We start from the raw sequence: 26,845 nt of genomic DNA, 5'->3' as shown, positions 1-26,845 counted from the left end.
TTTTATACAGAACCAAAACGCCTCCATCACTGGCTGACAGTTCTGGCTGCAGCCTGTAGAGGGCGCCTGAAAGCAGACTTCTGTGGTTCTGGTCTTTGAGGTTTTGGCTTCCAGATCTAGGGTCTCAGACTTTGACAACTGTTTATATCTATATCTATATCTATATCTATATCTATATCTATCTATATATCTATATCTATATCTATATATATATATATATATATATATATATATATATATATATATATATATATATATATATATATATATATATATATATATATAGATATAGATATATATAGATATAGATATAGATATATATAGATATATATATATTTTTTTTTAATTAAATTTTTTTTAAATGAATTTATATTAATGTTCAAAAAGGCTCAATTTAAGACCTTAACACGATGAGGATTTGGAAGAATTGAATTAAATTAATTTTAAGAAAAATAAACAGATTACATTAAATTGGTTAGAAATACATAATTAATTTGGATTCATTTCATTTTAATGAGATGAACTCTTCATTTCTTGCTGTCCTGTTCGAGTCCCGTTCCCGCTCAGTAACGATCCAGGCCGGCACGCGCTCAGGCAGCGGCGCGGAGCATTGTGGGACGCTGGCTGACGGCAGAGTCAACATGGCTGCAGCTCTCCGGAGGAGGATCGAACCTGCAGGAAGAAGGCCGTGAATCGAGCTCGGTTGTGGACCCGCTTGGACCGCCTCCGCGTTGCTCTGAAACCTCCGTGCTGTTGAGGGCGCTCACCGACCGCAGAGGACCGAGCGAAGCCACCCGCAGCCGCAGAGGAACCGCCGGGGAGAAAGCCTCGTATGAATCCCGACGAGAAGGAGGACTGTGAGTGTGCGGCACCACAGGCCCAGACCAGCCCGGCGAGCGGAGCTGACAGGTGGGCACGCGGGCAGGAAAGAGTCGGGGATTGCCGGGCATGTCGGGAGCTTAGCTAGCTCCCCGCTGTTAGCCGCGCGGGAGCTCCGCGTTTTCGCTGAATCTGTTTAGACAACACTTCGAGCAGCTTTGAATTTATTTTAATTCAATCACGAAACGTTTAATACGACGTTTTTAAAGTAGGAAGCGCGTGAAATGAAACTAAAAAACGGCCGGCGGGCCTGCTAATGTTTGCTACAGCATTAGCCTGCTCAGTCACGCCAGGCAGAAACCTGCAGTCTGCGACGTTTTCCGCTGAAAGTCCCTCCAAGACTGGATTGGTTCCAGCCTCAAACAGGGACCCGGTCTTTGTGCGGGGGGTTCTCCACCTGCTGCACCCTGACTCCGTGGAGCTAACAACACGCTTCCTGCTGCTGTTTGCAGCCCGCAGACTGCGTCCTCTAAAGGGGAACATCTCTACCAACGCACGGGCTGTTGTCATGTCACACTGGGAGGCTTGCTGTGGTCCTCCTGTCAGTCTGGGAGCAGGTCTGCAGAGCCAGAACCACATCCCATCATCTCCATCTGGATCCCCCCCGCAGAAACATCAGGCTGGAACTTTTGTCCAAGCCTCCAGGAATGTGGGAAAGACCCTCATGGCTCCACCTGCACATCCTTCAGTGCCTGGCTTCTTGTTAACGAAGCCACAAATCGGTGGACGTTTTTAGGGTTTTTGTCAGTGGGGTGCATGTAAACGCCGCGGTCCAAACCCGTTTCATATGTGTGATCTGTTCTTTCTTGTTCCTTCAGAGAACACGAGGAGCCTGACGTAGAAAACCCAGAAGCAAGCCGAATGTAAGTCCCCAACGAGCGCCCAGAGCCGTCTGGATGTCCGTTCTGTGTCCGTCTGTTCCTGTGGTTCCCCACGTCTGTGTGCGTTCATCAAAGGGCTGTTTGCTTTCACGACTAACACTTCGGATTTATTACGTTTTTACTAGAAAGAATTGAGCCGTTGCTTTTTGAAGACGCTGATAGCGTCAGGAATTCTGTATTGTACCCGAGATGTGCTAGGGGCCGCTCTGTTATGCGTCCTGCTGTGGACGCTGAAACGTTCTCTGAAGTTCAGACGCCGTTTTTGAGGCATTTTGGGCGTCCGGGGTTCAGGGGCGGGCGATCGCTCAGAACATCTTTGGACGACATCTTTGGACGTCTTTGATTCCATGTTGGGCCTCAAAAGCTGCAGTAGAACCAGAAACTGCTGTAGTTTTCCCACTTATCGATGTTTCTAACAGGAGCTTTTACTTTCGATACTGAAAATTTCCTCTAGTGCTGATTATTGTGTTCTTTAAACAGAAATCTGCTTGTCTGATATTTCTTACTTCTGCATTTCCTGTCCTAGAATAACCAACAGTTATGTCAAACTTAGAATGCTGTTCTGGTTCCGTTTAGAGGAGCTTAAACATAAACCAGGTTCTGTCCCTTCGTGGTCCTATAGAAGTGTAGTACGATTGGGTGTAAATGAATCGGTCAGGGGTCACCAGAACCGTTACTGAACGCCCAACGTTTTGGTAGAAAGATCTGTTGTTATAAAAACTGTCCAAAAATGGAACCAACAACTCTCCAATCAGCTTTCTTTAGCTTAAGAACGCAGGAGTTTTGAACACGGAAGCCCAAAATGCCCATAGACTTCTTGGAAGTGGTCGGTAGGAGTGTTTCAGAGCCTGGAGTGAACGTAAACAGATTTATTTTTAATGTGTACAAATGAGGCAGAAAAACTATCGGTTTTGGTGTCCAGGCGAAGCATCCGGTTTATAATAAGAACATGTGCTGAGGTACACGCGTGCACGAAGCGTGTCTCGATCCACCGACATTTGTGTGGAGCGTTTCATAACGTCTGGACCAGGACGTGGTCAAACGTCTTCAGCGTGTTGGAGGTCCCTCGCGGTCTTGATGCTTTGCTGATTTTTGTTTTTGTTTTCAGCGTGCTTCTAAAATATTTATGAGTTCAGTGCATTGTGTTCTGCTTCCTGATTGGCTGTTGACCTCGTCAATAAATCTGGCCTGTGCTGTGTCTCCTGAACAGAATGTGTTCAGATCTACTTAACCTCTGGAGACCCTGTGTCCTCACACAATGACATGGTTTTTGTACTTCCTGTACTAACGATAACGGTTATTGGGTCCTACTTATCTCACATAGCATTGTGTCCATTATTCATTCACTAGGAGCTCGCCGCTCCATGGCCTGAAGACGCGGCCGATGTCTCCTTTGATAGAAGACGAGCGCCACGGCAGAATGTGAATGTATCTGCTGTCAATCAAAGTATTGTTCACATCCGAAATCTCTGATTTTTTCCTCTGAACGCAGGAAGCGAGCAGCCGCCAAACATCTAATAGAGCGCTATTACCACCAGTTAACGGAAGGCTGTGGGAATGAGTGCTGCTCCAACCCCTGGTGTGCCTCCTCGGTGGGATTCACGCGCATGGACAACAACGCGGCGGCGGTCAAGGCGCTGGAGCTCTACAAGGTCAACGCCAAGCTCTGTGACCCGCACCCTTCCAAGAAAGGCACCGCCTCCACCTACCTGGAGAGCAGCACGCACAGCAACTCTGCCTCCAGCGACCAGCAGGTGAACCACAAGGAGGCGCACACGCTACGGGAAAATTTTAAAGGTGAGCTTGAGCCCAAAGTTCCGGTTTCGTGTTCCGACCGGTGAAGTCTTGTCGGGAAGGCTGTTCTACCGGTTTCACCCGCTCTGTTTTTCGCGTAGATGTATCTTACCTGACGGAGGAGAAGGTGTACGAGATCTTGGGCATGTGCGGGGAGAAGGAGGATTACTCCCCGCTGATCCGAGTAATCGGCCGGGTCTTCTCCAGCGCCGAGGGGCTGGTGCAGAGCTTCCGGCGGTCCAAACCCCACACCAAGGAGGAGCTGAAGTCCCTCCAGGGCAAGGACGAGGACAAGGACGAGGACGAGAAGGAGGCAGCGGCGTGCTCCGCTACGGCCATGGAGGAGGACTCCCCGTCCTCGTCGACGCGGCCGGGCGAGGGTTCCTCGGGAGACAACGACGTCCAGAAGCTGGCGCCGGACGAGGTCTCGGTGGACATTGAAGCCGTGCGGCGCGTCTACGAGCGCCTCCTGTCCAACGAGAAGATAGAGGCCGCCTTCCTGAACGCACTGGTTTACCTCTCCCCCAACGTGGAGTGCGACCTGACGTACCACAACGTGTACTCACGGGACCCGAACTATCTGAATCTGTTTGTTATAGTGATGGAGAACAGCAACCTCCACAGTCCAGAGTACCTGGAGATCGCGCTGCCTCAGTTCTGTAAGGCCATGAGCAAACTGCCACTGGCCGCTCAGGCCAAGCTGGCCCGCCTCTGGTCGCACTACAGCGCCGAGCAGATCCGCCGCATGATGGAGACCTTCCAGCAGCTCATCACCTACAAGGTGATCAGCAACGAGTTCAACAGCCGGAACCTGGTGAACGACGACGACGCGGTTGTGGCGTCCACCAAGTGCTTGAAGATAGTTTACTATGCAAACGTGCTGGGAGGCGACCTGGACGTGGAGCACAACGAGGACGAGGACGACGAGCCCATCCCGGAGTCCAGCGAGCTCACGCTGCAGGAGCTGCTGGGCGAGGAGCGCCGCAACAAGAAGGGTCCCCGGGTGGACCCTCTGGAGACGGAGCTGGGGGTCCGCACCAACGACTGCCGGCGGCCGCTCATCCCCTTCGAGGAGTTCATCAACGAGCCGCTGAACGAAGTCCTGGAGATGGACAAGGACTACACCTTTTTCAAGGTGGAGACAGAGAACAAGTTCTCCTTCATGACCTGCCCGTTCATCCTGAACGCCGTCACCAAGAACCTGGGCCTGTACTACGACAACCGCATCCGCATGTACAGCGAGCGGCGGATCACCGTGCTCTACAGCCTGGTGCAGGGCCAGCAGCTCAACCCCTACCTGAGGCTAAAGGTCCGCAGGGACCACATCATCGACGACGCTCTGGTCAGGGTACGTGGCGCCGCCCTCCGGCTCCGCCGCCCGCCAGCCCACATGTCTGACCTGTGCTCTGTCCCCGCAGCTGGAAATGATCGCCATGGAGAATCCTGCAGACTTGAAGAAGCAGCTGTATGTGGAGTTTGAAGGAGAGCAAGGTGTGGACGAAGGAGGCGTTTCCAAAGAGTTCTTTCAGCTGGTGGTGGAGGAGATCTTCAACCCTGACATCGGTATGAGACCGTCCATCGCCGCTTGGGTTTCTGCCGGTTCTGAGCCAGTTATAGTGCACTTAAAGGTTGGAGGTGTTTGGCTCCTGAAAACCTCCTTTTGGCTTGATACCCGATTCTTTGACCTTTAACCCTCCTACGGTATGTTTGGTTCCACTGTTTGTCCAGTTCCTCATGAATCTCAAACTAGTTCTTTGGCTTTGGGTTGATGGAACCCGACGAATCACAGAACATCCTTTTTCCCATCAAAAGGGATTTTGCAGTTTCCTGTATAAATCTCATAAAAGTCTATATAATTCAGATGTGGTACGAAGAATGCAGGTCTTTTTATTAAGGTCTTTGTTTGTCTGAACATCCCAAAAAACTTTGATCAAATTCAAATCTGGTTTTAGAAAAACCTGTGGTTCTGGCCCGTGGTGGTGCCGGCGTTGGTCGATAATGTCTCTGGTTTGGCTTCAGGCATGTTCACGTACGACGAATACACCAAACTGTTCTGGTTCAACCCCTCGTCGTTCGAGAACGAGGGCCAGTACACGCTGATCGGCATCGTCCTCGGCCTGGCCATCTACAACAACTGCATCCTGGACGTGCACTTCCCCATGGTGGTCTACAGGAAGCTGATGGGCAAGAAAGGGACCTTCAGGGACCTGGCGGACGCCAACCCGGTGAGACATGCGCCGTTGGGTGGTTTCGTTTGCCCCTCAGGTGGATTGTTGTTTGACAGTCTTAGATCTTGTTTGAAGTAACGGCGGTCGTCTAAAGTACCGGACTTTCTGCATGGTGGGACACACCGTCGATGACATGGTCTATTTTTAAGCCTTTGGCACATATGAGGTGCATTAAACCAGAGGAGTGTCTCAATAGACACGTCGGTCAGTCTTTAACTGCATTCAACAGTCTCTAGAACGTGTTTGTATCACGCTACACGTTATACCCGTTGGCGTGTTCACAATGCCTGTAACTCTTTTTTTCCCTAACAGATCAATATCGCTAAAACAATTGTTAATGTGACAATGCTAACTCTACTTTTTTAGTATCACGTTAAGTAAACAGATGGACACAACTACAAATTAGCCGCGTTAGCATATTTACAATAAATTTCAAACTTGTAATGCGTAAAAAACCAGACCATTATCGCTAAAACAAATGTTATGACTACGTTAACTCCCAAAGTTGTGAGTAACGCATAAAAACACAGTTCAGCACCACTACACGTTAGCATTTGTACAACACCTGTTTACGTCGTTTGCTACAGGTTAAATTAACACTTTGACATAACGTCAACAGCATTTAACGCAACCAGAAAATAAAATAAAATAAGACGCACTGTTGTTTTGTGAAAATATTTTCAGTACACAGTCCCAAAAGGAATGGCAGTAATTCAAAGTATTTTGTAGTAACAGTCTTATGTGTCTTTGAAGTAACTTTACTGCAGCAGCTTCCTGATGTGGCTGCTGTGCATCAGTGGCTGACCGCTGTCTGGCCGTGCCCTGCAGGTCTTGAACCAGAGTCTGAAGGAGCTGCTGGAGTACGAAGGCAGCGTGGAGGAGGACATGATGATCACCTTCCAGATCTCCCACAACGACCTGTTCGGAAACCCGCTCATGTACGACCTGAGGGAAAACGGGGACAAGATCCCCGTCACCAACGACAACAGAAGGGTAAGGGGGCGGGGCCAGGGGCCATTCAAAACATAGATCTACCTTTATAGACTTTTTTTCTTAGTTTTAATGAGAGATTTCTGTTTTCAGTAAAGGAAAGTTCCAACTTTGGTTCTTCATAACCAACCCAGACGAGGTAAAAAAGCAAATGAGAACCGAACCACATGTAAAGCATCGCTAAATGAATCACATCTACCTGCGGCCACAAGGTGGCGCCAGATGCACGTTGCAGTTACTGCGTGCTGAGTCAGCACTGCAGCTGGTGAAGGTCAGACGATGAAAGTGAGGAAGGAGTGTGGCTTCCAGACGCTGTGTGTGTGAAGCCTGAAGGTCGGCAGCTAAGCTAACATTTGGTTTGGCTAGGAGAGCGTTTAGCCTCTTTCTGTTCCAAACAGATGTAACATCTGATGAGCTGTAGGAGCATCTGTTCACTTTGACCGCATACTCGTTCTCCAGACCTCAGAACATCCATCCAAGCTGGAGTCCCACCTTTCAGGACGAAACTTTTCAAAATAAGAGGCGAATTGCCTGGAAAACCCCTGCAGATGCCCATTTGGGGGGGTTACAGATCAAACCAATTCCATCTCTAGTTATACATACGTGACCACAGATCCAGGGGTTTCTGGTTGGGTTCTGAGGTTCCAGGGTGAAGCTGCTGTCGTCCGTCTCCGCAGGAGTTTGTGGCGCAGTACTCCGACTACATCCTGAACAAGAGCGTGGAGAAGCAGTTCAAAGCCTTCAGGAGAGGCTTCCACATGGTCACCAACGAGTCGCCGCTCAAGTACCTGTTCAGGCCCGAGGAGATCGAGCTGCTGATCTGCGGCAGCAGGGTAAGACGAGCTGCAGCCGCTCGGTTCGGCAGCTGCGCGGTGGAACTGGCGCCATGCTAACGTCTGTTCTCCACCGCAGAACCTGGACTTCCTGGCGCTGGAGGAGACGACCGAGTACGACGGCGGGTACAACAGAGACTCACGAATCATCAAGTAAGAAACTCCATCCTGGAAGCAGTCCCTCCGCCCCCCAGGGGGGAGAGTGTCGTATTTCTAGGAGTGGACTCAAACCCACGACCCCTGTTGCAGTTTTTCCAAAATGTGGTGACAGCACTGAAACTGTGTCCTGCAGGGACTTCTGGGAGACGCTGCACTCGTTTGGGGAGGAGCAGAAGCGCCTCTTCCTGCAGTTCACCACCGGCACCGACAGAGCCCCTGTGGGGGGGTTGGGCAAGCTCAAGATGATCATCGCCAAGAACGGCCCCGATACCGACAGGTGAGCCCGCCCGCCCGCCCACAGTGCCAGACCAACTCTTTATGTTTACCGACGCAGGCGTGACCCAAAGAGGAAGTCACATGACCCGGAACCCGGTTATTATGTGTGTCTGTGTCCTAAAATGACATCAACCCCGCCATGATGCTGCCCACATCATGATACTCACTCTGTTCTTTCACAACAAATGAGTTTTGTACAAAACAAAAGCAAAATCAAACTCCTTATTTACATTTACAGGGCTTTCATTTTGTAACTTTAGTGGATTAAACACGGCGCTGTTTTGTATTTTATTTTGAAAATAAAAATAATTTGTTTGCAGGCGCTTTTAGTTTCAGTTTTTAGTTTTAAGTTAATCGTCAGAGTGAATGATGATTTTTGTTAGGGGCCCCGCCCCCTAGTGGCTCCCCGGTGAACTGACATATCTCTAAGTCCTGAGTCTAAGCTGATCTGGAAAAATCCCATCATACCTTTTTCTACAGCCTGAAGGTCTGCCAAAATCATCTGCGCAGCTTTTATTTTGTAAGCCTGCCGGTGGGGTGCGCCCCCTGCTGACGGTGTTGTGTCCCCGCAGGTTACCCACGTCCCACACCTGCTTCAACGTGCTGCTGCTGCCCGAGTACAGCAGCAAGGACAAGCTGCGAGAGAGACTGCTGAAAGCCATCACCTACGCCAAAGGGTTTGGCATGCTCTGAGCCCACCCCCCCTGCTCCAAACCCCGCCCCCTCTCTGGCCCGCCCCCCTTTCATCAGACACGACGGAAACGTTGACGAGTCAGGCCGCAGGGACGTTTGGTTTAATTGTGCGCCCCTGTAGTTCCTCTGCAGCCGCCAGCGCAAGCACACGCCCCTCCCCCCCTCCACTCTGAGCTGCAGAACCCCCCCCCCCCCCCTTCGTTTTCCATGTACAGAGAGGATAACTTCATTATTATTTATTTTAAGGTAAAAATGGGTTATTTTTCATGCCTGTCTGTCGCACTGGCGTCCCCAGGGCGGGGGCGGGGTGAACTCTGAGGGGGCGGAGTCTACGAGTTAATTTAAGCCCCGCTTGTGGTACCGCGTTAAGGTGAAAAACCATCCAGCTGTAGGAAAGTCTCGACTATCAAATGAACCGAACAGATAGCTGTCCCTGACCATTCCACTCCCCCCGCCCGCTGACAGGGACGCCACCGCTGTTCCGCACCGTGTTTCTGGGCCTTTTTCCAATGTGGGGGGAGGGAAGGGCGGCACTGCTGGCTAGATCTGGTCAGAGCTGTAAAGTGCACTTAGACATTTTCAGAATGTTTTTGATTTGGGTGGGGGCCGCAGGTTGCCACGATTGTTCGCAGCGTTTTATTTCCTTGTCTTCCTGTGTTGACGATTCCAAATAAAACAGTGTTTGTATACGAGCGCCGTCGGAGCCGCAGTGCTGTGTCCCCGCCGCCATGCCCCCGGGGCGGTCCTGACAGTTGGGGGGACAGCTGGGGAGGGGGCTCCCGGGGCTCACGGGAAACTGTGGACGATCCACAACCACTCAGTCTGTGCGGAAACGGCTACGATCCGGAGCGGGAATGTTGGAGTCCGCTGACGAAGCGAGACCAACAAGGAAGCTCTGGCTTTTCAAAATAATGTCAAGTAAATGCTCTGAAACCATCAACGGTGTTTTCTGTTCTTTACACGGCAGGCGGGAAGGGGATTCAAACCGTGGCACTACTGTTCTCTGCAGTGACTGAAACTTCCACACCAGAAGACGGGTCCTTCACAGTCTAGCGTTCACGCTTAGCTACCCAACTTTCTATGACCATTTTGCTCCACGGCCCTTGAACACACGTTGGAAGTTAAACCAGGTTGAACTTGGACCAATCAGAGACTGACACCTGGTGAATCCAGACATGGCGAGGAGTCCGACGTTGACGTCTGCGTTTGTTTTTCAGATAGACACCAAGACCACTATCCTGACACGATGCTAGTCCATAGCCGTCATTACATTGAACTAAACCATTTCTTGCCCAAACGCAAAATGTACATTTCTCACCAACTGTAGGTGGCAGCCATGCGCTAGTAAATCAGAGAAGAAGAAGCCCCTCCCGGTTTGTCCAGTGTGAACATCATGGGCTAAAATGCCCGGTGTGCACGTAGCTTCATTGGTACGGCCATGACCCAACAGGCCGTTGGTGACGCGCAGAAGGTCAAACATCCACAGGTAAATCTGATCGGATCCTGGTGTTTTATCAACGGAATTTTTTTTTTTTTTTAAAGTGTTGTACAAAAAGTGCACAATCCAACTGATTATCTGCACTTACCAGACGCTCTAGGGTGGATGCTTTTACGTCTAAGCGTTGAACCTTTTCTGTAGTTTTGTCTGAACTAGCGGTTGATCTGATTTTTAAATTACACAAACTGGGCTCTTATTTTCTAAAGATTGGTTCCAGGTTCTGTAGACTAGAGTTTGACTGAAGATCCCCGTAGGAAACGCATGTTTAACCCTTGTGCTATCTTAGATGACCCCCCCCCCCCCCTTCCATTGACGTGTTCTCCCTACCATGACAAAGGTGGATAAAGGTGGAAAGATTTCATGTAATCCATGGAAACCAGTGAAGATCACAAATCATTGAAGGAAAAAGGTTCAGAGCACTGTCTACCTGGTATAGATCAGGGGTGGCCAACCCTTGTCCTCAAGAGCCTCAACCCTGCCTGTTTTCCAGCTCTCCCTGGACTGCTTGATGCTGATAACCTAAATCAGGTGTGTTCAGTCAATCAGGATGTGAAATCACTTGAGTCAGCTAACCAACAACAATATTTAAAAGAAGGGCCTGAAATTCTGTTGGGTCCAACCGCTCGCCAAAAAAAAGGTAATACACATTAAAATACCCACAAATGTGTGTCATGAATGGACGACAATAATCCAAGACCTTTAAAAGACATTTTTCAGACCAAAGGAATTCTTTTCACCGTGTTCCCAAATGAGTAAGGGTTTTTACTCATTTGGCAATGTACCTATCAAAAGAAGAATACACGTCTCCTAAAAAGACACCCAAAAGAAATAAGGCAATAAAAATAAAAAGTGTGTGAAATTTAACTTTTTAATATTGGAGTGACTGGATAGATAGTAGTTCAAGCAATACTAAATCATTAGAATCGACATGGATCTTTACCAATAACCATTGTAACCCTTGTTCTATCCTAGGCACTTTAACATTGGGAGTTGGGTCATCTAGACCCACTAGACAAGTGTTTTCAGTGTAATCCTCGTTCTACACTAGCAATACACAAATATTTAGGCTACTATGACGCTACGAAAACACCATAAGTGACCAAGAATGTGTATGCAGCCCCCGGCGTTCATACTGGACGAATAGGGAGGGGCTTCCTCTTTTGTTAACCAGCGCATGTACCTACAGTTGGAAGAGTCTTGGTGTGAAATTTCAGCTCGGTGTAAATCTAGTGAAGCTGGCTCCAGGCTTTTTCTTTTACAGCTAGATTCCGACACAAAGACTTCGTGTCGTATAATTCCAACCGGACACAAACCACAATGATTAGTTTCTCCTTCACAATTCAACGGTTGGTACTTGTGTGAATTCAAATCGACCAAATCGTAGTCCCTAATTGGTTAAAGTCCAGCGAGTTATCAGTGGCCGCGCATTTTGTTCGCAGAGCCGGAAAACGGTCGTCGAAACTCTTTGCTATGCTTGAATGCGACTGTTGAACGCAGAAGTCCAAAAGGCATGTTTACAGAGACTTGTCATTGGAAATGATTGTAAACGTAGTTTGAGAACACATTTGAAAACTTGTCTTCCATAAAATCATCTGACTTCAAATTAGAATAAATTAAAGTCTTTGTTTTGGTAATGGTTTAAAGTATCCGGTATTCCCTGTTAAGCACCCTGAAACAGTCTTAGTTAGGAATTTTAACTTTAAAAATAAGATTAATTGCTTTGAAAAAAATAAAGAAAAAGCTTTATAACAAATGGTAGAAAATGCTGCTTGATTTTTATCCCAAATCCAAAATAGTTCTGTGGATTTTTCAAAAATTCCTTTTGCTTTTTAATAAAAATATCAAAATTCTGACATAATTGATTTACCGTTTATAGTTTTCTGGCTAAAACCGGAAAGGACAAAGGTCCCACTACTCTTTTTTTTCTTTTTTTTCTTTTTCTTTTTTCTAATAACTTTATTTTTTGATCAGCATTTGAAGGAATGACAGAAATTGTTTCAAAGTTTCAGAAATTTACAGAAAAAGTCAGAAGTTGGTCAAATTTGACTTTTTTTACCCTTGATGATGCTGTTTCTTTTTAATTATACCATCAGGAAAAAAACAAAGATCATCTGTGTCCATTCCCTCTGAGACAGAAGGTGCTTCTTTAAGAAGCTTGTTTCGGACAGCAGGTGAGGGGATCGTCGTCAATCCACGTCAGTCCTGAGGGTTCTCACCTGGTTGGACAGGTTACTTAACCGTTGCTTTAGTTTGCGCTGAGAGGACTGGTGCTGCGCCGTCAGCTTCTTGAATTTGTTGGTCATCACCTCCACGCTGGCTTCAATCTGGTTGACTTTGTTCTCCAAGTCCTTGGCATCACACGCTGCCACCAAAGACTCGTCTATGAGGTTGTCTTTCATGAGGATGGCCCTTCCCTTGTCCTCCAGGGCGTACTTGGCATCAGGGTACTCCGTTAGCGCCTCCATCAGGTCGTCTTTGGAAAGAGCAAACAGGTCGGAATAGCCAACGCTTCGGATGTTGGCTGTTCTCCGGTTTCCAGCCTTACTTCCCTTGATTCCGAGAATGCTGATTTCTCCAAAGTACGCACCGTCGCTCAGGACCACAAACTGGGTGACTCCATCGTCTGCCACTACTGCCAACTTTCCTTCTTTTATGATGTACATTTCTCGGCCGATATCTCCCTTTTTGCAAATGTAGTCCCCGGGGCTGAAAACCTGTGGCTGAAGTTTCAGGACCAGCTCAATGAGCAATCCAGCTTCACAGTCCTGGAAGATCCGCACTTTGCTCAGAGTCTCCAGATGGACGTTTATCGCGATCTCAGCCTTCAGCTTGTCCGGGAGGCTTTTCAGCACTTGCTTCTCGTCGCAGGTCTTCTCCTCAGTCCACAGGTAGTCGAACCACTTCACCACTCTGGCCTCCAGGTCCTTGGTGACTTTGCGAAAATGCATGTACTGCTTTATGGAGTCGATCTTGGCCTGGAACTCTACACGAGCGGCGCCCATGTTGGAAATCATGGCACCAACGTTGCCGACAATCGTGGCGAAGATGAGAACTCCCGTGAGGAAATCGGCAACCACAAAAAAGTATTCGATGTCTCTGACGGGGGGTGGAGTCTCGCCTATAGTGGTCAAGGTGAGTGTGGACCAGTAGAAACAGTAGATGTACTGAATGGCCAAGCGTGAAAATTTGGGACCAGTTAAGGCCGGGTACACCCAGGTGTCTGAGCCGAAGCCGAGAACCTTGGAGACGGCAAAGTAGAGGCAGGCATTCCAGTGGATGATGATGATTATGTAGAGGACAAGGTTAGCAATTCGGAAGATGTTTGGAAAGTTGGTTCGAGTTTCCGTGCGGTCAAAGAACTCAAAGAGTCTGGGTAGCCGAAAGAGTCGGTTGAACCTCCACTCCGGGTTATTGATCCCGATGACGAAGAAAACGATGTCCGTCGGCAGCAGTGAAATGACGTCAAACTTGAACTGCAGCGTGGTCATGTACTTTTCTTTCAAGACCTTTGGGTCCTTCACAAGCAGGCCTTGCTCCAGGAAACCTGTGGGCAGGTAGACTGCGGTTACCATCCACTGCTCCTTTGACGGCAAACCGTCAGGCCAAAGGAGAACACCACTTACCCGTTCTGGCTCTCACAAACGTGTCGATGTAGTAGAAAACATCGGAGCCGTAGTCCAGAACTATCCACATCGTTGTGTAGTTATACTGCAGCTCGTTGAAGCAAGCCCTGTGAGGGGGTCAAACCGTGAGAATCAGAACCAAACCACAACCGCAGTTCAAACATAGAACTATCGTCGTGAGAAATGGATGCTTCCATACCTCGCCACAAGCAACATGAGGTTGTAGAAGACTGGGACGGCTAGAGCGGAGAGCCAGTGGTAGTATAGATCTGTGGCAGGATCCATGATCCACACCTCCTTCCTGCAGGAAGAGACACTTTTTTTTAGGATGGACTCAACAGACCAACAAGGCATCATCCTTCAGCTCTAGTTCTCGCCTGACAATCGGATACATTCATCCAACTTTTGCCCTACTTACGGCTCCTCTTTTTTTTCGTCCTTTTTTGCATCTTTCTTGTCGTCCTTCTTGTCGTCTTTCTTCTCATCTTTCTTGTCCTCCTTCTTCTCGTCTTTTTTCTCGTCTTTCTTCTCATCCTTCTTCTCGTCTTTTTTCTCGTCTTTCTTCTCGTCTTTCTTCTCCTCCTTCTTCTCGTCTTTCTTTCTGCAAACGTTTACAGAAACAGAAGTCTTTGCTGACTCTGCACTGTCTTGTTCAGGTTATCAAAGGGGAACGTCACTAAACAAAAATGAACTCGAGTCATTTTTAGGTTTATTCCATGAGAACCAAAACAGGTTGGATAGACAGTAGAATATCAAGTGACGTTTCACCCTTGGACCAAGTTCGAGAAGGTGATGTCACCTACAGCAGCAGTATTTAAGGGTGGCGGTGTTGCCTTCAGTTTCTAACTTATCTGATTGGTTGACCCTAATCAGGGTGAAGCCCACCCAATTGCCTGGAGCTGAAGAAGAGTTCATTATTTGTAGTAAGTTGTCGTGTAGTGATGCTTGTGCATTGACTGGGTTGGAGTACGCCAGTAAAGCCTTAGTCACATGGAACCCTACAGGAGTTGACCTGTACGGGGGCTGAGGGTTGTCTAGGTCTTTTTATTCTAACGCTTCACTGAATGGTCTACGGCCTTAATCTTTCCTGCATGATCGCTACAGGTTTGACAATTTTCCGTCCAGACAGTTCATATAGCCGTGAGGGCAGTCTGGACTGAGACTCAAGTTAAAGGGGAACAGCCTTGTGTGTCCAGACCAGAGTCCAGGTTAAAAGAAGTCATCAGTCAGAATGCTTCTTCTGGCTGAAACACCAAGACTCCTAAAACACACAATCCACTACAGTTCAGTTTTCAAAACATGTATTTTTTTAAATCTTATATATTTTTAATAAAACAAATATAAGTACTCACATAAAGGAGCGGCGCTAAAACATTTCATATGGGGGTCAAGAGGGGGCTGAAAATCTCAAAGCTTTCTGAGAGGAGAGGAGCTGCCGCCCCCCCCTTTGCCCCTGTAGCTCCGCCCCTGCTTCCATAGAAGATGCTAATAAGATCATATTATTTTCCTCATAAAACCCATTTGTCCAGGGTTGTTTTGTCATAACTTTCGTTTTTAGCTGCTCTCAAATATTAAAAAGTGGGTCAAACGCTGCTGTTGCTATGGAAACGCTTTCACAAGACCCAGTTTATGGCCAAATGCAGAACACAATGTGACATTGAGGTGGTTGCTCTGCAGGGGCAATAAAAGCACCAAACACTGAATGAGGGACATTTTTGTTTTATCTTGATCCAGTTGAGTAAATAGAAGTGGATCCCCTTTAAGCTTCTGCAAACACTAAATTGATTCTCTTTGTTGTTTTCAGTTCATTCAAGGCCTCATTAATTCCTAAATCTACTGCTGTTTCAGTATTTGGCAGGTAAAAATCAGTTTTCTTTGTTTTTGTTAGAGAAGATCAGCAAAACCATTTTACCCTAAAAAGTATGGACCTTGTTTTTTAATTTGAAAGTTTTGGAAAAACAGAGCTGCTGCGACTGCGGCTGCGACTGCCGCTGCTTACCCATCGTTGTTGTTGCAGTTGTTGGTGTTTGCAGCTGCAGACTGTCGGCCATCTCTGTCAGAGGACAGACAGAATTCACCATAAAGACAAAAATAAATGAATAACATTCACAGAAACTGAAGAAATCCTTGTGTGCCGGGGACAAAGCTAAGGACTTTTGATAGAAGACCTCGTTACATTATTCATAAGTGGAGAACTTCCATGGTTTGGAAGGACTTTCCAAAGAGGACGGTCCGCCTTAAGCTACGTTCACATCGGCAACCTGCGTTCAAGTGGCTTCTTCCGATGGAAACGTCTGTTTCAGTAGAGGAAGGGTTAAACTTCTTGTCCTCCACAGAAACCCGGCTGAAGGTGAGTGTGTGGCGTGCAGCTCACCTGCTCCCGCTTGTGGTTTCTGGGCAGCAAACTCCTGCCCCCGCAGGGCCGACTCTGCCCCTCCTGTAGTTCATGGTGACGGACAGCCTGAGACACAGACGGAACGTTTGGATGATCTTCTGTTTACATTAAAAACCTTCAAAGAGGCTCTGATATGAGGGAGAATCTGTGTTCAAACTCTATTTCCGGTTTTGTTTCTTGTCTAAATAAGAAGATTTACCAACGAGTTTTCCTTCCACACTCGTTTGCTTCCCGACACGTTTTCAAAAGATCTGATGTGTAACCAAAGCGCATCTTTTGAAAAAGGTGATTGGCAATCACTCCTGCTTTGTTCCACATTGACTGTATGCAAGAACTGGACTGAGTGGCCCCTCCCCCTTGGCATTCTCAATAGGAAGTACCTGCTGGATTTTCATATTTTAATCTGTAAGTCAATATCTTCAATTATAAACCGGCCAATCAGATTCTTCGATGAAACTAGGTGGAACCTGCTGCCCCCCCCCCCCACACATCATTTGATAGACAGATTTTGTGTAGCCCACTTTCAACTATTAGGGGTGTGGCCTTCCAGCAAGCTCACTCCTGATTGGCGATAGTGGTTGCTATAGAAACCATATAGACTGACGACGTCCTGAAAAAATTGGGTCTAAATTGACTCCAGTTCTGAGATACAGTCAATGGTCCTTCACAACATCTCAAAGTGTGTATGGACAGACGGTGACGGCGCTGACCTGAAGCAAACAGGGGGAGGAGCTACAGCTGCCAGACAGGTATTAACCGAACATCAGGGAATTGAGATACTGGTGGATTCATCCAGGCAGATTCTGCTTCTTCTCACTGAAATGTTATGGAGAGTTTTGTTCTCAGAGGTGAATCACTGATACACGGGATCAGCTGATCCCAGGTTCTGAACCCTTGACTGGATCAGAGAACTGGACTGAGTGAGTGTGATGTCATCCATAGAAAATGGCTCCTTCCTGCTCCATCCAACTGCTCCAGTAAACAGTGATTGGTGCGAGTCAGTGTGAGTCTACGCTTCTATGGCAACCACTCTCACCAATCAGTAGTGAGCTTGTTGGAAAAGTTGAAAGTGGGCTACACAAAATCTGTCAATCAAATGATGTGAGGGGCCAGCAGGCTCCACCCACTTTTATTGAGGTATCTGATTGGTCCATTTATAACTGGAACTACAGAAAAACTGGATTATCCAGAAGATGTTAAAAAAGATCCAGAATGGTTCTTCTGACCAATAGAATAACTGAGTAACAGCTGTTTACCCCTCTATAGATGGGTCTATGGGTACATCCTGTTTGGAACGCCAGGGGGAGGAGTCACTCGGTCTAGTTCAGAGGGTCTGATCGAAACCACAACAACACTAGATACAAAATCAACAAATGTCAGTAGAACCCCCAAAAGCCTCGAAGATACGTTCTCTTCACAGCACACATTCAAGCGGCCACTTTGTTTTCAAGGGGACGTATGGATGGCGTACCAACCCCATAAATATTTGCGGTTTGTATCCGGGTGGAATTCTACGACACCGAGTCTTTGATATATCGGAACAGAGCGGTGAAAGAACAAGCCTGAAGCCAGATTCACCAAACGTACACCAAGACATTTCACACCAACACTCTTCCACCTGCAGGTGGCAGACATGAGCTAGTGAACAGTAGAAGAAGAAGCCCCTCCCTGCTGGTCCAGTGTGAACACCAACAAAGCTTCAGAGATTGGTAGAACTGTTTAGAAGGTTCTTCCCTTTTGTCTACCATGAAGGAAGCTGCAACCGGAAACACCTTGGAGATAAGGATGGTTCCGTCCGTTTCTGCCTTACCTCCCTCTAGGTTTCTTTCTTCAAAATAACGGTTGGATTTAAGACGAATGTCTCATTCCGATCTGATCATTTCGTGCTTTCAGACCCGACGTCTGGAGCGTCCAGAGATCAAAAGGAGAGTTCAAAGCAGCTCCGAGTCCCGCCTCTGACTTTATCGCATTAGGACTCGTCTTCTTCTTCATCTCCTCCACCAGATTACCAAAGTTAGAGCTCTGTTTCAACGTGTTTGTCTGGGTTCTGGCCACATTCACACCTTTTTACCTGAACCTGAGCGACGACCAGCAGCTGAGGAGAAGCTCCAGAGAAGATGTGACTGAACGCCGCGTCCTCCCTCAGCAGCAGGCTCCACTCCTCATCCGACCGGTGGCACCGCCCTCCACCAGGAGGAGCCTGACAGAATAATCAGGAAGATCACAGCGGTGTCTGCATCACAAACGATGGAGAGCGGCTCCAGAACTGTGCATCCTCAGAGGTTTGATGGACTTCTGCGGGAGCGTCTGTGTTTCCTAAATCCTCTTAAGGTGCTGAACCGTCAGGCTCCACCCGCTGCTCCATCAGGACGGAGACAATCCTCTTCAGCTGCTGCTAATCCTCCTGATCTCTGAGTGACGCCTCAGAATTCAAGGTTCTCCTGTCAGCAAACCAGGACAGAACCTGCAACCTTCAGCAGAACTTTGGGCTCATCTTTAAAAAAAAAAAACACATCAGATTTTAAAAGACTAAACTGACGGCCAAGGGTAATAAGGGGGTGGGGCCTCTCAGAAAGGGGGAGGAGCTGCACAGAAAATTTCCTGAAGACAATCAGAAAAATTGAGGATTCGGGTTGCTGGTTTGATTCCCGGATGCAAAATGGAAATCGTCTGTTTGTCACAGATTCGTCCATTTTCGGATTGGTTCCAAAGTCACCAAATACTTTTTATTTCTTCAACGCAAAAAGCAAATCTGGGGCATTTCTGATTCATTTAACAAAATAAAAGCCTGGATGTTGCTAAATACTGAGGTTCTATACCTTTTTGACAACAAATCAGTTGTTCTCAAATATGTTTGAGGATTTTTGAACAAACGACTTTAGTTCTGGTAAGGTTGGCCACAAAAGTTCTACTTGTGACCTCTGTTAAATAAACATGCTGCTGTCATCTCTCAGAGGGAGTAGGTGCCGGTTGGAAATCCAGACTCAGCAGATCATGAGGGGAAATTCCCCCGAGCTGCGATTGTTAAGGATTTGCTGACAGAGTGTGGAGCAGCAATCAAAGCTTCCGCCTCAGCTGGAGCGCCGCCGTGCAAAAATACAGAAAAATAAACCGTCAGAGGCTGATTTCCCATCTTTCTATCCCATAACCCGACTGAACCATCTCTGTAGCAGCAGAGGGGTGTGGTCCTCAGGTGTCGCGGGGAGGGTCACATTTGTCATTCTTCTGAGAAAAATGCAGACAAAAACAGAACTGCAGACATCAACAATAGAGTTTTCCAGAAAGGCCAAAACCGCACCCCAGCGCCCCCTGCAGGCTAAAGTCAATCACTCATTCATTGCAAACCTTGAAGGCAAAGGTGGGTAGGTCAGGCCAGGGCAGGTGTCCATGGATTACATGAAATCTTTCCACCTTTATCCACCTTTGTCATGGTAGGGAGAACACCTCAATGGAAGGGGGGGTCATCTAAGATAGCACAAGGGTTAAAACAGTAGAAGACAATCTTCTGAAGGCTTTTATTTTGTATGAGTCCAGTTCTCAGCAGAGCCTTTGTGGTTCCAACAGATCAGTGTGTTTATGCTGACATCTGCTGAACGTCCCACCAAACTGCAGCTCAAAGGAGTCTTGGCTGCTCTGGCTCCAGCTTCTGAACAGGAGCCGATGGGTCAACAAGAACATCAGAACAGAAGGACGGTGGAGGGCAGAGTCTGACCCTTTGGGGGCAACCTCGATGGTCCCACAAAGCGGACGTCTGTTGCGAGTCGTGGCGAGACAACACAGCCCTCTTTCAGGAATGTTTCAGAAGAACCGGAAATGAGCGGGATGGTGCTTCCTGAAGAACTAGACGGACATGGTTTCATCTGCCGCCGTGTGTTTGAGTCCATCAAAAGAAGCCGAACAAAAGCCGACTGACAACCACTAAAACAATGACGGTCTGTTCCAGGGTTGTCCAGCTCAAAGCCAGCTCAGTGGCCTTGTGGTAGAGTGTCCACTCTGTGATTGGAAGGTTGAGAGTTCAAATCCAGGCCAAGGCTCCAAAAGTGGGACCCAGTATCTCCCTTCCAGACACCCTACAGGGGTTAGTTGAGGGGATTATGGCTTGTGCTATCTTAGATGACCCCACCCTTACATTGACGTGTTCTCCCTACCATGACAAAGGTGGATAAAGGTGGAAAGATTTCATGTAATCCATGGACACCAGTGAAGATCACAAATCATTCAAGAAAAAAGGTTCAGAGCACTGTCTAGTGCAGGGCTGGGCAATTATTTTAACTCGGGGGGCCACATTGGGTTCTAAAATTGGATAGAAGGGCCGGACCAGGAGCAGATGCATGGAGTGAGAATGATATAACATGGAATGTAGATGAAAACATTTGGATTGTAAATTATATTCTGAAACAGAATGTTCTAGAGTTTCTAGTTTAAAACTTTTGTTCCCATTTTAGATCTTTTTTTTTTTATTGTTTAGTCCTTTGGTTCCTTCAAGGAGATGTAAAATACTATATGAATAAAGTTTTATTCATTCATGATCCTTTTAATAAAATGAATAACATTATTTATGAAATAAAACAAATAACACTATGATTTTTAAAGACAAAAAGTCAGGAAGAATATACTGATACATTTTAAATAAATAATTAAATAAACAATGGATCCTTTCCCGTCATAATTCCACAGAGACTTTGAGCTCATCACGTGTCTCACAGTTTCTCATCCAGTAATAATGAAAAGCACATTTCTCTGTCTTCTGCTGCAGATAATCATATATTTGTGTTTCCTTTCCACCAGTACAGAGTTCTCTCGTTTATTGCAGGAGTTAAGTTCTAAAAATAACTGTGATCAGTGAAATCCACGGAGAATGATTCCAGAAGTTTATGGCAGTAAAACTCCTCACTGACCACTTTCTACACTTTTCTCTGACAGACATGAACATTTTCTCCTTTTCTCTTGTTTAAATTCTCAAACCTTCCTGGAAATCAGATCCAGGATCTTAGAATGAATACAAAGATCTGATGGATCACAGATTTCTGATCTGAAGAGATCCACGTTTCTGTACAGGAGACACTGCACAGACTGAGGAGATTGATTGACAGGGTCTCCAGCCAATCAGGACACAGAACAGGGTGCTGTTTAAAGAAAGCAGCAGAATCGCTCTAAAAGAATGAGCTAAACCGGGAAAGATGAACTGTGATGTAGAAAGGGAAGACTGTCTTCTGTTCTGTTTGACAGATTTGAGAGGCTTTCAGGTTGGAGCTCAGACTGCAGAAGGAGGAAGAAAATGTCATGTTCTTGATCATGTGGGCAGATTAAAAAAACAAACAAACAAACATACATGGGTCTCTGATGTTGTTCAGTGGGCCGGACCAAACATGGAGGCGGGCCGGATCCAGCCCGCGGGCCGTAGTTTGCCCACCCCTGGTCTAGTGGGTCTAGATGACCCAACTCCCAATATTAAAGCTCCTAGGATAGCACAAGGGTTAAAATAGAGAAACTTCTAAAGGGACAAACGGGAGAAAAAAAACCTCAGCAGAACCGTAGGCAGATGTACTGGTCAGTAAAGGAAATCTCACAGTTGGAGGTGCTTTTGGGTGTTTCAGGTGTCTTTAGAAAAGAGACCTTAAATCTGAAAGCTCCGCCTCTTTTACACGTTCAGGAAGATCATGGAACAATAACCCTAATGAAGAACTCTGTTTGGAAGGTGTGGATCAGTGAGGTCTTTGAGGTGAGTTAGTCTGAATGTAAACAAGCTACAATCCTCTGTCAAAACCCGGCCAGCGACACACTTGGGACCTGCCCAGGGGGTACCCCGCCTTTGCCCCACAGTAGCCTGAACAGGTTTCAGGAACCCTGTGACCCCGGAACAGATGGATTGGGATGTAGTCAAAACCAAATTCACGTCAAGACCCACCGGCTGAAACCCCCGACGGGGCATCTGTGCACATCGATGGATAACAAACGCAAGAAACACTTAAGAATCACCACGCATGGATCACGAAAGACTAACATTTCATATGTGGAAATTGCTAAAATGTACATCGTGGCTGTGTGTCACAGGCAAAGGTTTGAGTCTTAAATTCTCGTAAACTTAAAACAGGACAATTGTTTGACACAAGTTTGTGAGGCACATTATCAAAGCACATCAACTCCTTTGATGTTCAATGATAAGACGTTCAAATAACCTTTGATCAAACCTTCCAGGGGCTGAAGAAAACCCTGAAGTCATTATGTTTTCATTTTTCCTATTTCTAGGTTTCCTTTTGAGTACCACAACAAAACAAAAGATAAAACAAAGTTTTAGTCTAGAAGGTCACAAAGGTCATCTTTGTTACTGCAAATGAAACCAGACAAGAGTTTAAGGTTCACTTTATCTTTATTCGTTTCCATCTTTGATGAAATGACAAAGGTGTGAACGGATGAAAGGTCTTAAGATTTAAAGGTTGAGCATCTTCCATCATCGGGATCTCCCACGTGGTATTTTCACAGATGGTCTACAAATCGGGAGCTCTGTCCGAGTTCACCTACAGGTCACTAGTTCAGTCTACTAACTACGTCAGGCAGGGATCCAAAGGTAACCATTGACGAGGCAAGACGCTCGAGCACTTTCGGAGTACTGCATTGCTTTTTACTAGACGCTCTTCGACTCACTTTGGTATTGCATTTATACATTACAATATTCTGCAAAGAAACAAAATGTACATCTGCATAAATATAAAATTCTTCCACCGTCTTCAGATGGTTACAACATTCAGGTACACCACGACGCTGAGAGAAACCCAGCAAAACTAAATAAAAGAAGTCAAAAACATACGACAGCACCGTCGCCTCCTAAAACGGGACCGAGCGTCCGGCAGGCTGAACGCGCCGGTCTACATTCAAGGCGAAGATTAAAAAGGCAGGAAACAGAGAAAACCCTTCACACATTTCAGTGATTAACCAAAGAAAGAACGAACAAACAAACGCTTCCTGGAGTGTAGCCGTTTCCTCGCAGCGTTAACAGGAGTGCGCATCATTCCGGAGGCAAGCACACAAAGCGCTGAAGCTTGAGACGGGAGGAGGCAAAGCAGGAGACAGCGGTGGGACACCCCGCCGCACGCTGTCCTGTGGCTTGTGGGAAAGTAATTTGCAGCTAAATAAATATGCCGTTGGGCCTATATTGCTAATTTTGCTCTAAACTTTTGCCTAAGGCTTGGAGGAGGTGTTGAAGCTACTGATGAATGTGGTATATGACGGGCCCCCGGACGGGGTTTCATTCAAGACTAGTTGTGATGTACGAAACCGTGACAACCCCTCACTGATGTCTACTGCTGGGATGTGAGGTGGGGGGCGTCAGGGAGGCGCCGCTATCATACACTGTTGATCTGGATCTTCAGGTCAAAGCGTCCCTGGTAGCGGTCCTTCTCGTTGTAGTCGATGTTGTCCCCAAACACTTTGCACTCGATGCGCAGTTCCATGTTCTGGGTCAGGTTGGTGAACTGCACCGCCACCAGGGGCTGCAGGTAATGAGGGTGCAGCCGCTTCCCGTAGTACGGGTAGTACTGCAGCGGGAAGCCGCCGTTTATGCCGTAGTACTTGATCTCCCCGATTTTATCAGCGTCCTCCTCTCGCTGTGAAGACAAACGTGAGCGTTGAGAAAATAATACCCGACCCCAGGGGGAGACGGGACGGTGACGGGAGCAGTGAAGCGGGGTACCTTGTTGGTGCAGAAGAGGGGGATCAGATTGGGCTGCACCTTTGGCCAAGCCTCTTCAGGGATGCTGTCGTTGGAGGAGGGAGGCTGGACACAAGAGGCACGTTAGAGACCCTCTGAGACAACTACCAAACAGAAACCTGTAGGGTGACCTCCTGGACCACCGGAATACAAACCAAACTTACCCTTGGACGAAAGTTGACAATCCTGTTAAGCTTCACAATGACACACGGTTTGCCGTCTTTGAAACCAAAGGTTTCATCCTCTAAACCGGAACAGGGGCCGAGCAGGGTCCTCGAGAAGCGACACGCTTTCCTAACACCAGCGTTGTCATCCAGTGTACCTCGCTCCTTGTAGTCTGCGGGTTCAGCTGGAAGCAGGAGCAGATTGGGGTTACGATTCAGGTCTTCCAGACACCAGGAAACGCATTTAAAGCTCTACTTACCTGGGCAGTTCTCAAACTTGGATGCGTCCAACTGTTTGCTGTCGTCATACTGGGACACAAACTCCCTCAGAGTTTTGGTGAAAGGAAGGTAAGTCTCAATACCCTTGATGCTGTAGGAAACCTCGGCTTTGTCCAACTTTGGGGTGTGCGAAAGGCCTGCAAGGACAACAGTTCAATGAAGCGGATTCAAATCAGGCGGTGATACTTTCCGGATCACAGAGGAAACATAAAAAAATAAAAAAAATAAATACATAACGTCATCTTAATATGACGTTCAAGTAAAAGAACAACACGTCTGTAACATCAAAGCATTCTGGGGGATTCTTTTTTGTAGCGCCAATGACTTAAATACCACAATCAGAAAATCTGGATAAAATCGGAGGACACAAACCTACGTCAGCTGATGGAGGATTATAGCCAGAAAACGTTCAGTACCGATAACTTTAAAAGTCCTTAATGGAACCAGAGTACAGACGCACCAAGATGAAGGTTCAAAAACTGTATAAACCCATAAAACTGATCTTTCTTGAAAGGACTGTGGTCATCGGCATAGATGTGTTAGTCCAATTAGTGGGAAAGTTGTTTCTTCATGGCGGCTGAACAGCGATTGGACTGTCAGCAGAGCAAGGCCCCGCCCACCATAGAATCCAGGTGGTTCCCACAGGTGGGCAAAGGCCACAAACAGTGTTGTCTGACATGTGTTGTTGAAAACAACACATGGTCAGTAAACCACTAGCATATTCATTCGTGGGGGGTCATTTGGACGACCTTCGCAGCAACCTTCATGCAGTTCCACAGCTGGGACGCACAGAACGTCCAGATTCTGTGACACAGCATAATCAGAACCGGGTGTCCGATTTCGGCGATTGCACAGCAGCCCGACAGGATCCACGTTTCCATTCTCCGTCAGACCGCTGAAAAAGGATCCATAGCGTCAGCAGAGAGGAAACGTCTGATCCTGCACCCGGGGGATACGGTTACTGAAACCCGTCCTCTCTGCGGCCGTTTGCCTCCAGTTTTAGACTGTTCACTCGATCCTCTCAGACGTTTAAACCCCACGTTGGTTCGGGTTGCCGGGCTCAACCTACAGAACTCCTGTTTTGTAAACAAACCCATTCCAGAGAGCGTGCGGTCGGTCTTACCAGGGGGCGCCACTCGGTCCTGCCAGGTGGGCTTGAAGTCATTCAGGGTGAGCAGCATGACCTGGATGGTGCCGACGAAGACTCCGGCCAGGCAGCCAAAGAAGACCACATAGAAGAGCGTGATTTTGACTGGAGGGAACAGAAACACAATGGGTCAATAGTGCTGTGCAAACGTCATCATACACGCCATATCTGCAAGGTCATCGCCACTATCTGTCCTGAAAATGGACGGAAAGCGGCCGTGTTTACCATAAACAGGTCCTGAAGAGGGAGGCGGGTCTGTTGGGCAACGTCTGATAAAAAAAAAACGTTACGCAACGCCGGAGAGGCAGCATCCATAAAAAACTTTACGACCATTGTCTTAAACATTAAACCGTCAGGACCAGGTGACACTACACCTGCAGAGCTGCTGGGGGGAGGGGGGGGGGCTGCAGAACAGACATGATCTAAAGCCGCAGCGCCGCCATGAACCACATCTGCTGGACGTGAAGGGGCTTTGTGAGGGAGGGGGCTCCGGTTCTCACAGATGTTCCAGGACAATGTCAAACTGACAGCCAGCACGTGGACAGCTGTGCTCCGCTCAGGTGGGCGACCACGCGCCCCACCCCCCTCCTCACCTCCAAGTGACCTTCCAAAAGGACACCTGGAGGCGGCCCACCCAGGTGTTCCACTCCAAGGCAGCAGCCCCTGAAGTGCAGCCCCGCACATGCGCAGTGCCGCTGCGGAGGAACAGGAGAAGAAAGGTCGCGCGAGTTAATGAGTTGTATTGTTCCTTTTATTACGGCGGCACGTGACCAGGCGTGGACACGGGTCGATGGCTCTTCGCGAGTGGGCCCGTCACCTTCGCTCACCTTGGACCGTGATGCAGTTTTAACCCCTTCACGGCGCGCGCCGCGAACAGGAACGGGACGGCCGCCTCGCGGCGCGTGCGCCCCGCGTCTCCGCGTAGAGACACAACAACAGCTGAGCGAGAAAAAAAAGCGCGAGCGCTTCTCAGTTCAGTGTGCGCAGGCGCGCGCCAGACCCTGACTGCGGCAAAGTCAAATCAAACAGGTGGCACGAAACACGAGCCGCACGCGCTCTCCGGGCGGGGGCGTTTGCGTGCGTGGGGGGGGTCGTAGACTTACACCAGCTGCCGCCGGTCCGGCCCATGAACTCCCCCTTGTCGGAGTCCCACACGAACTTCTTCCAGCCGCCATCGTCCTTGTTCCCAGACATGCTGACTCGTGTCCTCCGTGGATCGGCGCGCTAGTCCAGGCTCGTGGCAGGGGCACCGGGATCACGCTGCTCCGCCGCTCGTCTTTATCAGCGCTCCGAAGGTG

The 26,845-nt window shown here is 47.9% G+C and overlaps 3 protein-coding genes across 6 annotated transcripts; 1 reads left to right on the top strand and 2 right to left on the bottom strand.

The window, feature by feature from the left end:
• Positions 1–557: 557 nt before the first annotated feature.
• On the top strand, positions 558–9,673 carry LOC101174082 (ubiquitin-protein ligase E3A). 4 transcript variants are annotated; one of them, XM_023961505.1, is made up of 11 exons: positions 558–909; positions 1,698–1,742; positions 3,253–3,557; positions 3,656–4,902; positions 4,973–5,117; positions 5,574–5,779; positions 6,611–6,775; positions 7,450–7,605; positions 7,685–7,758; positions 7,898–8,041; positions 8,613–9,673. In XM_023961505.1, exons 1-11 carry the CDS (start codon positions 833–835, stop codon positions 8,731–8,733), a joined length of 2,685 nt encoding a protein of 894 aa, XP_023817273.1. In that variant the 5' UTR covers positions 558–832; the 3' UTR covers positions 8,734–9,673. The 4 variants fall into 4 exon arrangements, with proteins under 4 accessions (XP_023817273.1, XP_023817276.1, XP_023817286.1 ...); XM_023961512.1 differs by having other exon boundaries at positions 597–857; XM_023961508.1 differs by lacking the exons at positions 7,898–8,041; positions 8,613–9,673 and having other exon boundaries at positions 7,685–7,762.
• Positions 9,674–12,190: 2,517 nt separating this feature from the next.
• Positions 12,191–19,275, bottom strand: LOC101170498 (cyclic nucleotide-gated channel cone photoreceptor subunit alpha). The gene is made up of 7 exons (XM_004086017.4): positions 18,321–19,275; positions 16,229–16,315; positions 15,854–15,907; positions 14,273–14,455; positions 14,054–14,155; positions 13,855–13,961; positions 12,191–13,775 (listed from the first exon to the last, which is right to left on the bottom strand). Exons 2-7 carry the CDS (start codon positions 16,300–16,302, stop codon positions 12,418–12,420), a joined length of 1,878 nt encoding a protein of 625 aa, XP_004086065.1. The 5' UTR covers positions 16,303–16,315; positions 18,321–19,275; the 3' UTR covers positions 12,191–12,417.
• A 3,325-nt stretch (positions 19,276–22,600) lies between these two features.
• LOC101166353 (sodium/potassium-transporting ATPase subunit beta-233-like) lies at positions 22,601–26,845 on the bottom strand. Its single transcript, XM_023961674.1, has 6 exons — positions 26,651–26,845; positions 25,524–25,652; positions 24,382–24,537; positions 24,122–24,306; positions 23,940–24,023; positions 22,601–23,853 (listed from the first exon to the last, which is right to left on the bottom strand). Exons 1-6 carry the CDS (start codon positions 26,739–26,741, stop codon positions 23,593–23,595), a joined length of 906 nt encoding a protein of 301 aa, XP_023817442.1. The 5' UTR covers positions 26,742–26,845; the 3' UTR covers positions 22,601–23,592.

The sequence above is a fragment of the Oryzias latipes genome, chromosome 2 (assembly GCF_002234675.1).
Source record: "Oryzias latipes chromosome 2, ASM223467v1".
NCBI classification, from domain to species: Eukaryota; Metazoa; Chordata; class Actinopteri; order Beloniformes; family Adrianichthyidae; genus Oryzias; species Oryzias latipes.
This window is presented reverse-complemented; position numbering and strand designations above follow the sequence as displayed.

Excerpts from the sequence above, each read along its gene's own strand:
- LOC101170498 (XM_004086017.4), bottom strand. The coding sequence starts at position 16,302 with ATGAACTACAGGAGGGGCAGAGTCGGCCCTGCGGGGGCAGGAGTTTGC. Across the intron at positions 14,456-15,853 it reads AACTGCAACAACAACGATGG|AAAGAAAGACGAGAAGAAGG; the intron begins GTAAGCAGCGGC and ends AAACGTTTGCAG. Across the intron at positions 14,156-14,272 it reads GACGAAAAAAAAGAGGAGCC|GAAGGAGGTGTGGATCATGG; the intron begins GTAAGTAGGGCA and ends CTCTTCCTGCAG.
- LOC101166353 (XM_023961674.1), bottom strand. The coding sequence starts at position 26,741 with ATGTCTGGGAACAAGGACGATGGCGGCTGGAAGAAGTTCGTGTGGGAC. Across the intron at positions 24,538-25,523 it reads GGACCGAGTGGCGCCCCCTG|GCCTTTCGCACACCCCAAAG; the intron begins GTAAGACCGACC and ends TTGTCCTTGCAG. Across the intron at positions 24,307-24,381 it reads CAAGTTTGAGAACTGCCCAG|CTGAACCCGCAGACTACAAG; the intron begins GTAAGTAGAGCT and ends TCCTGCTTCCAG.
- LOC101174082 (XM_023961505.1), top strand. The coding sequence starts at position 833 with ATGAATCCCGACGAGAAGGAGGACTGTGAGTGTGCGGCACCACAGGCC. Across the intron at positions 6,776-7,449 it reads TCACCAACGACAACAGAAGG|GAGTTTGTGGCGCAGTACTC; the intron begins GTAAGGGGGCGG and ends CCGTCTCCGCAG. Across the intron at positions 7,759-7,897 it reads AGAGACTCACGAATCATCAA|GGACTTCTGGGAGACGCTGC; the intron begins GTAAGAAACTCC and ends TGTGTCCTGCAG.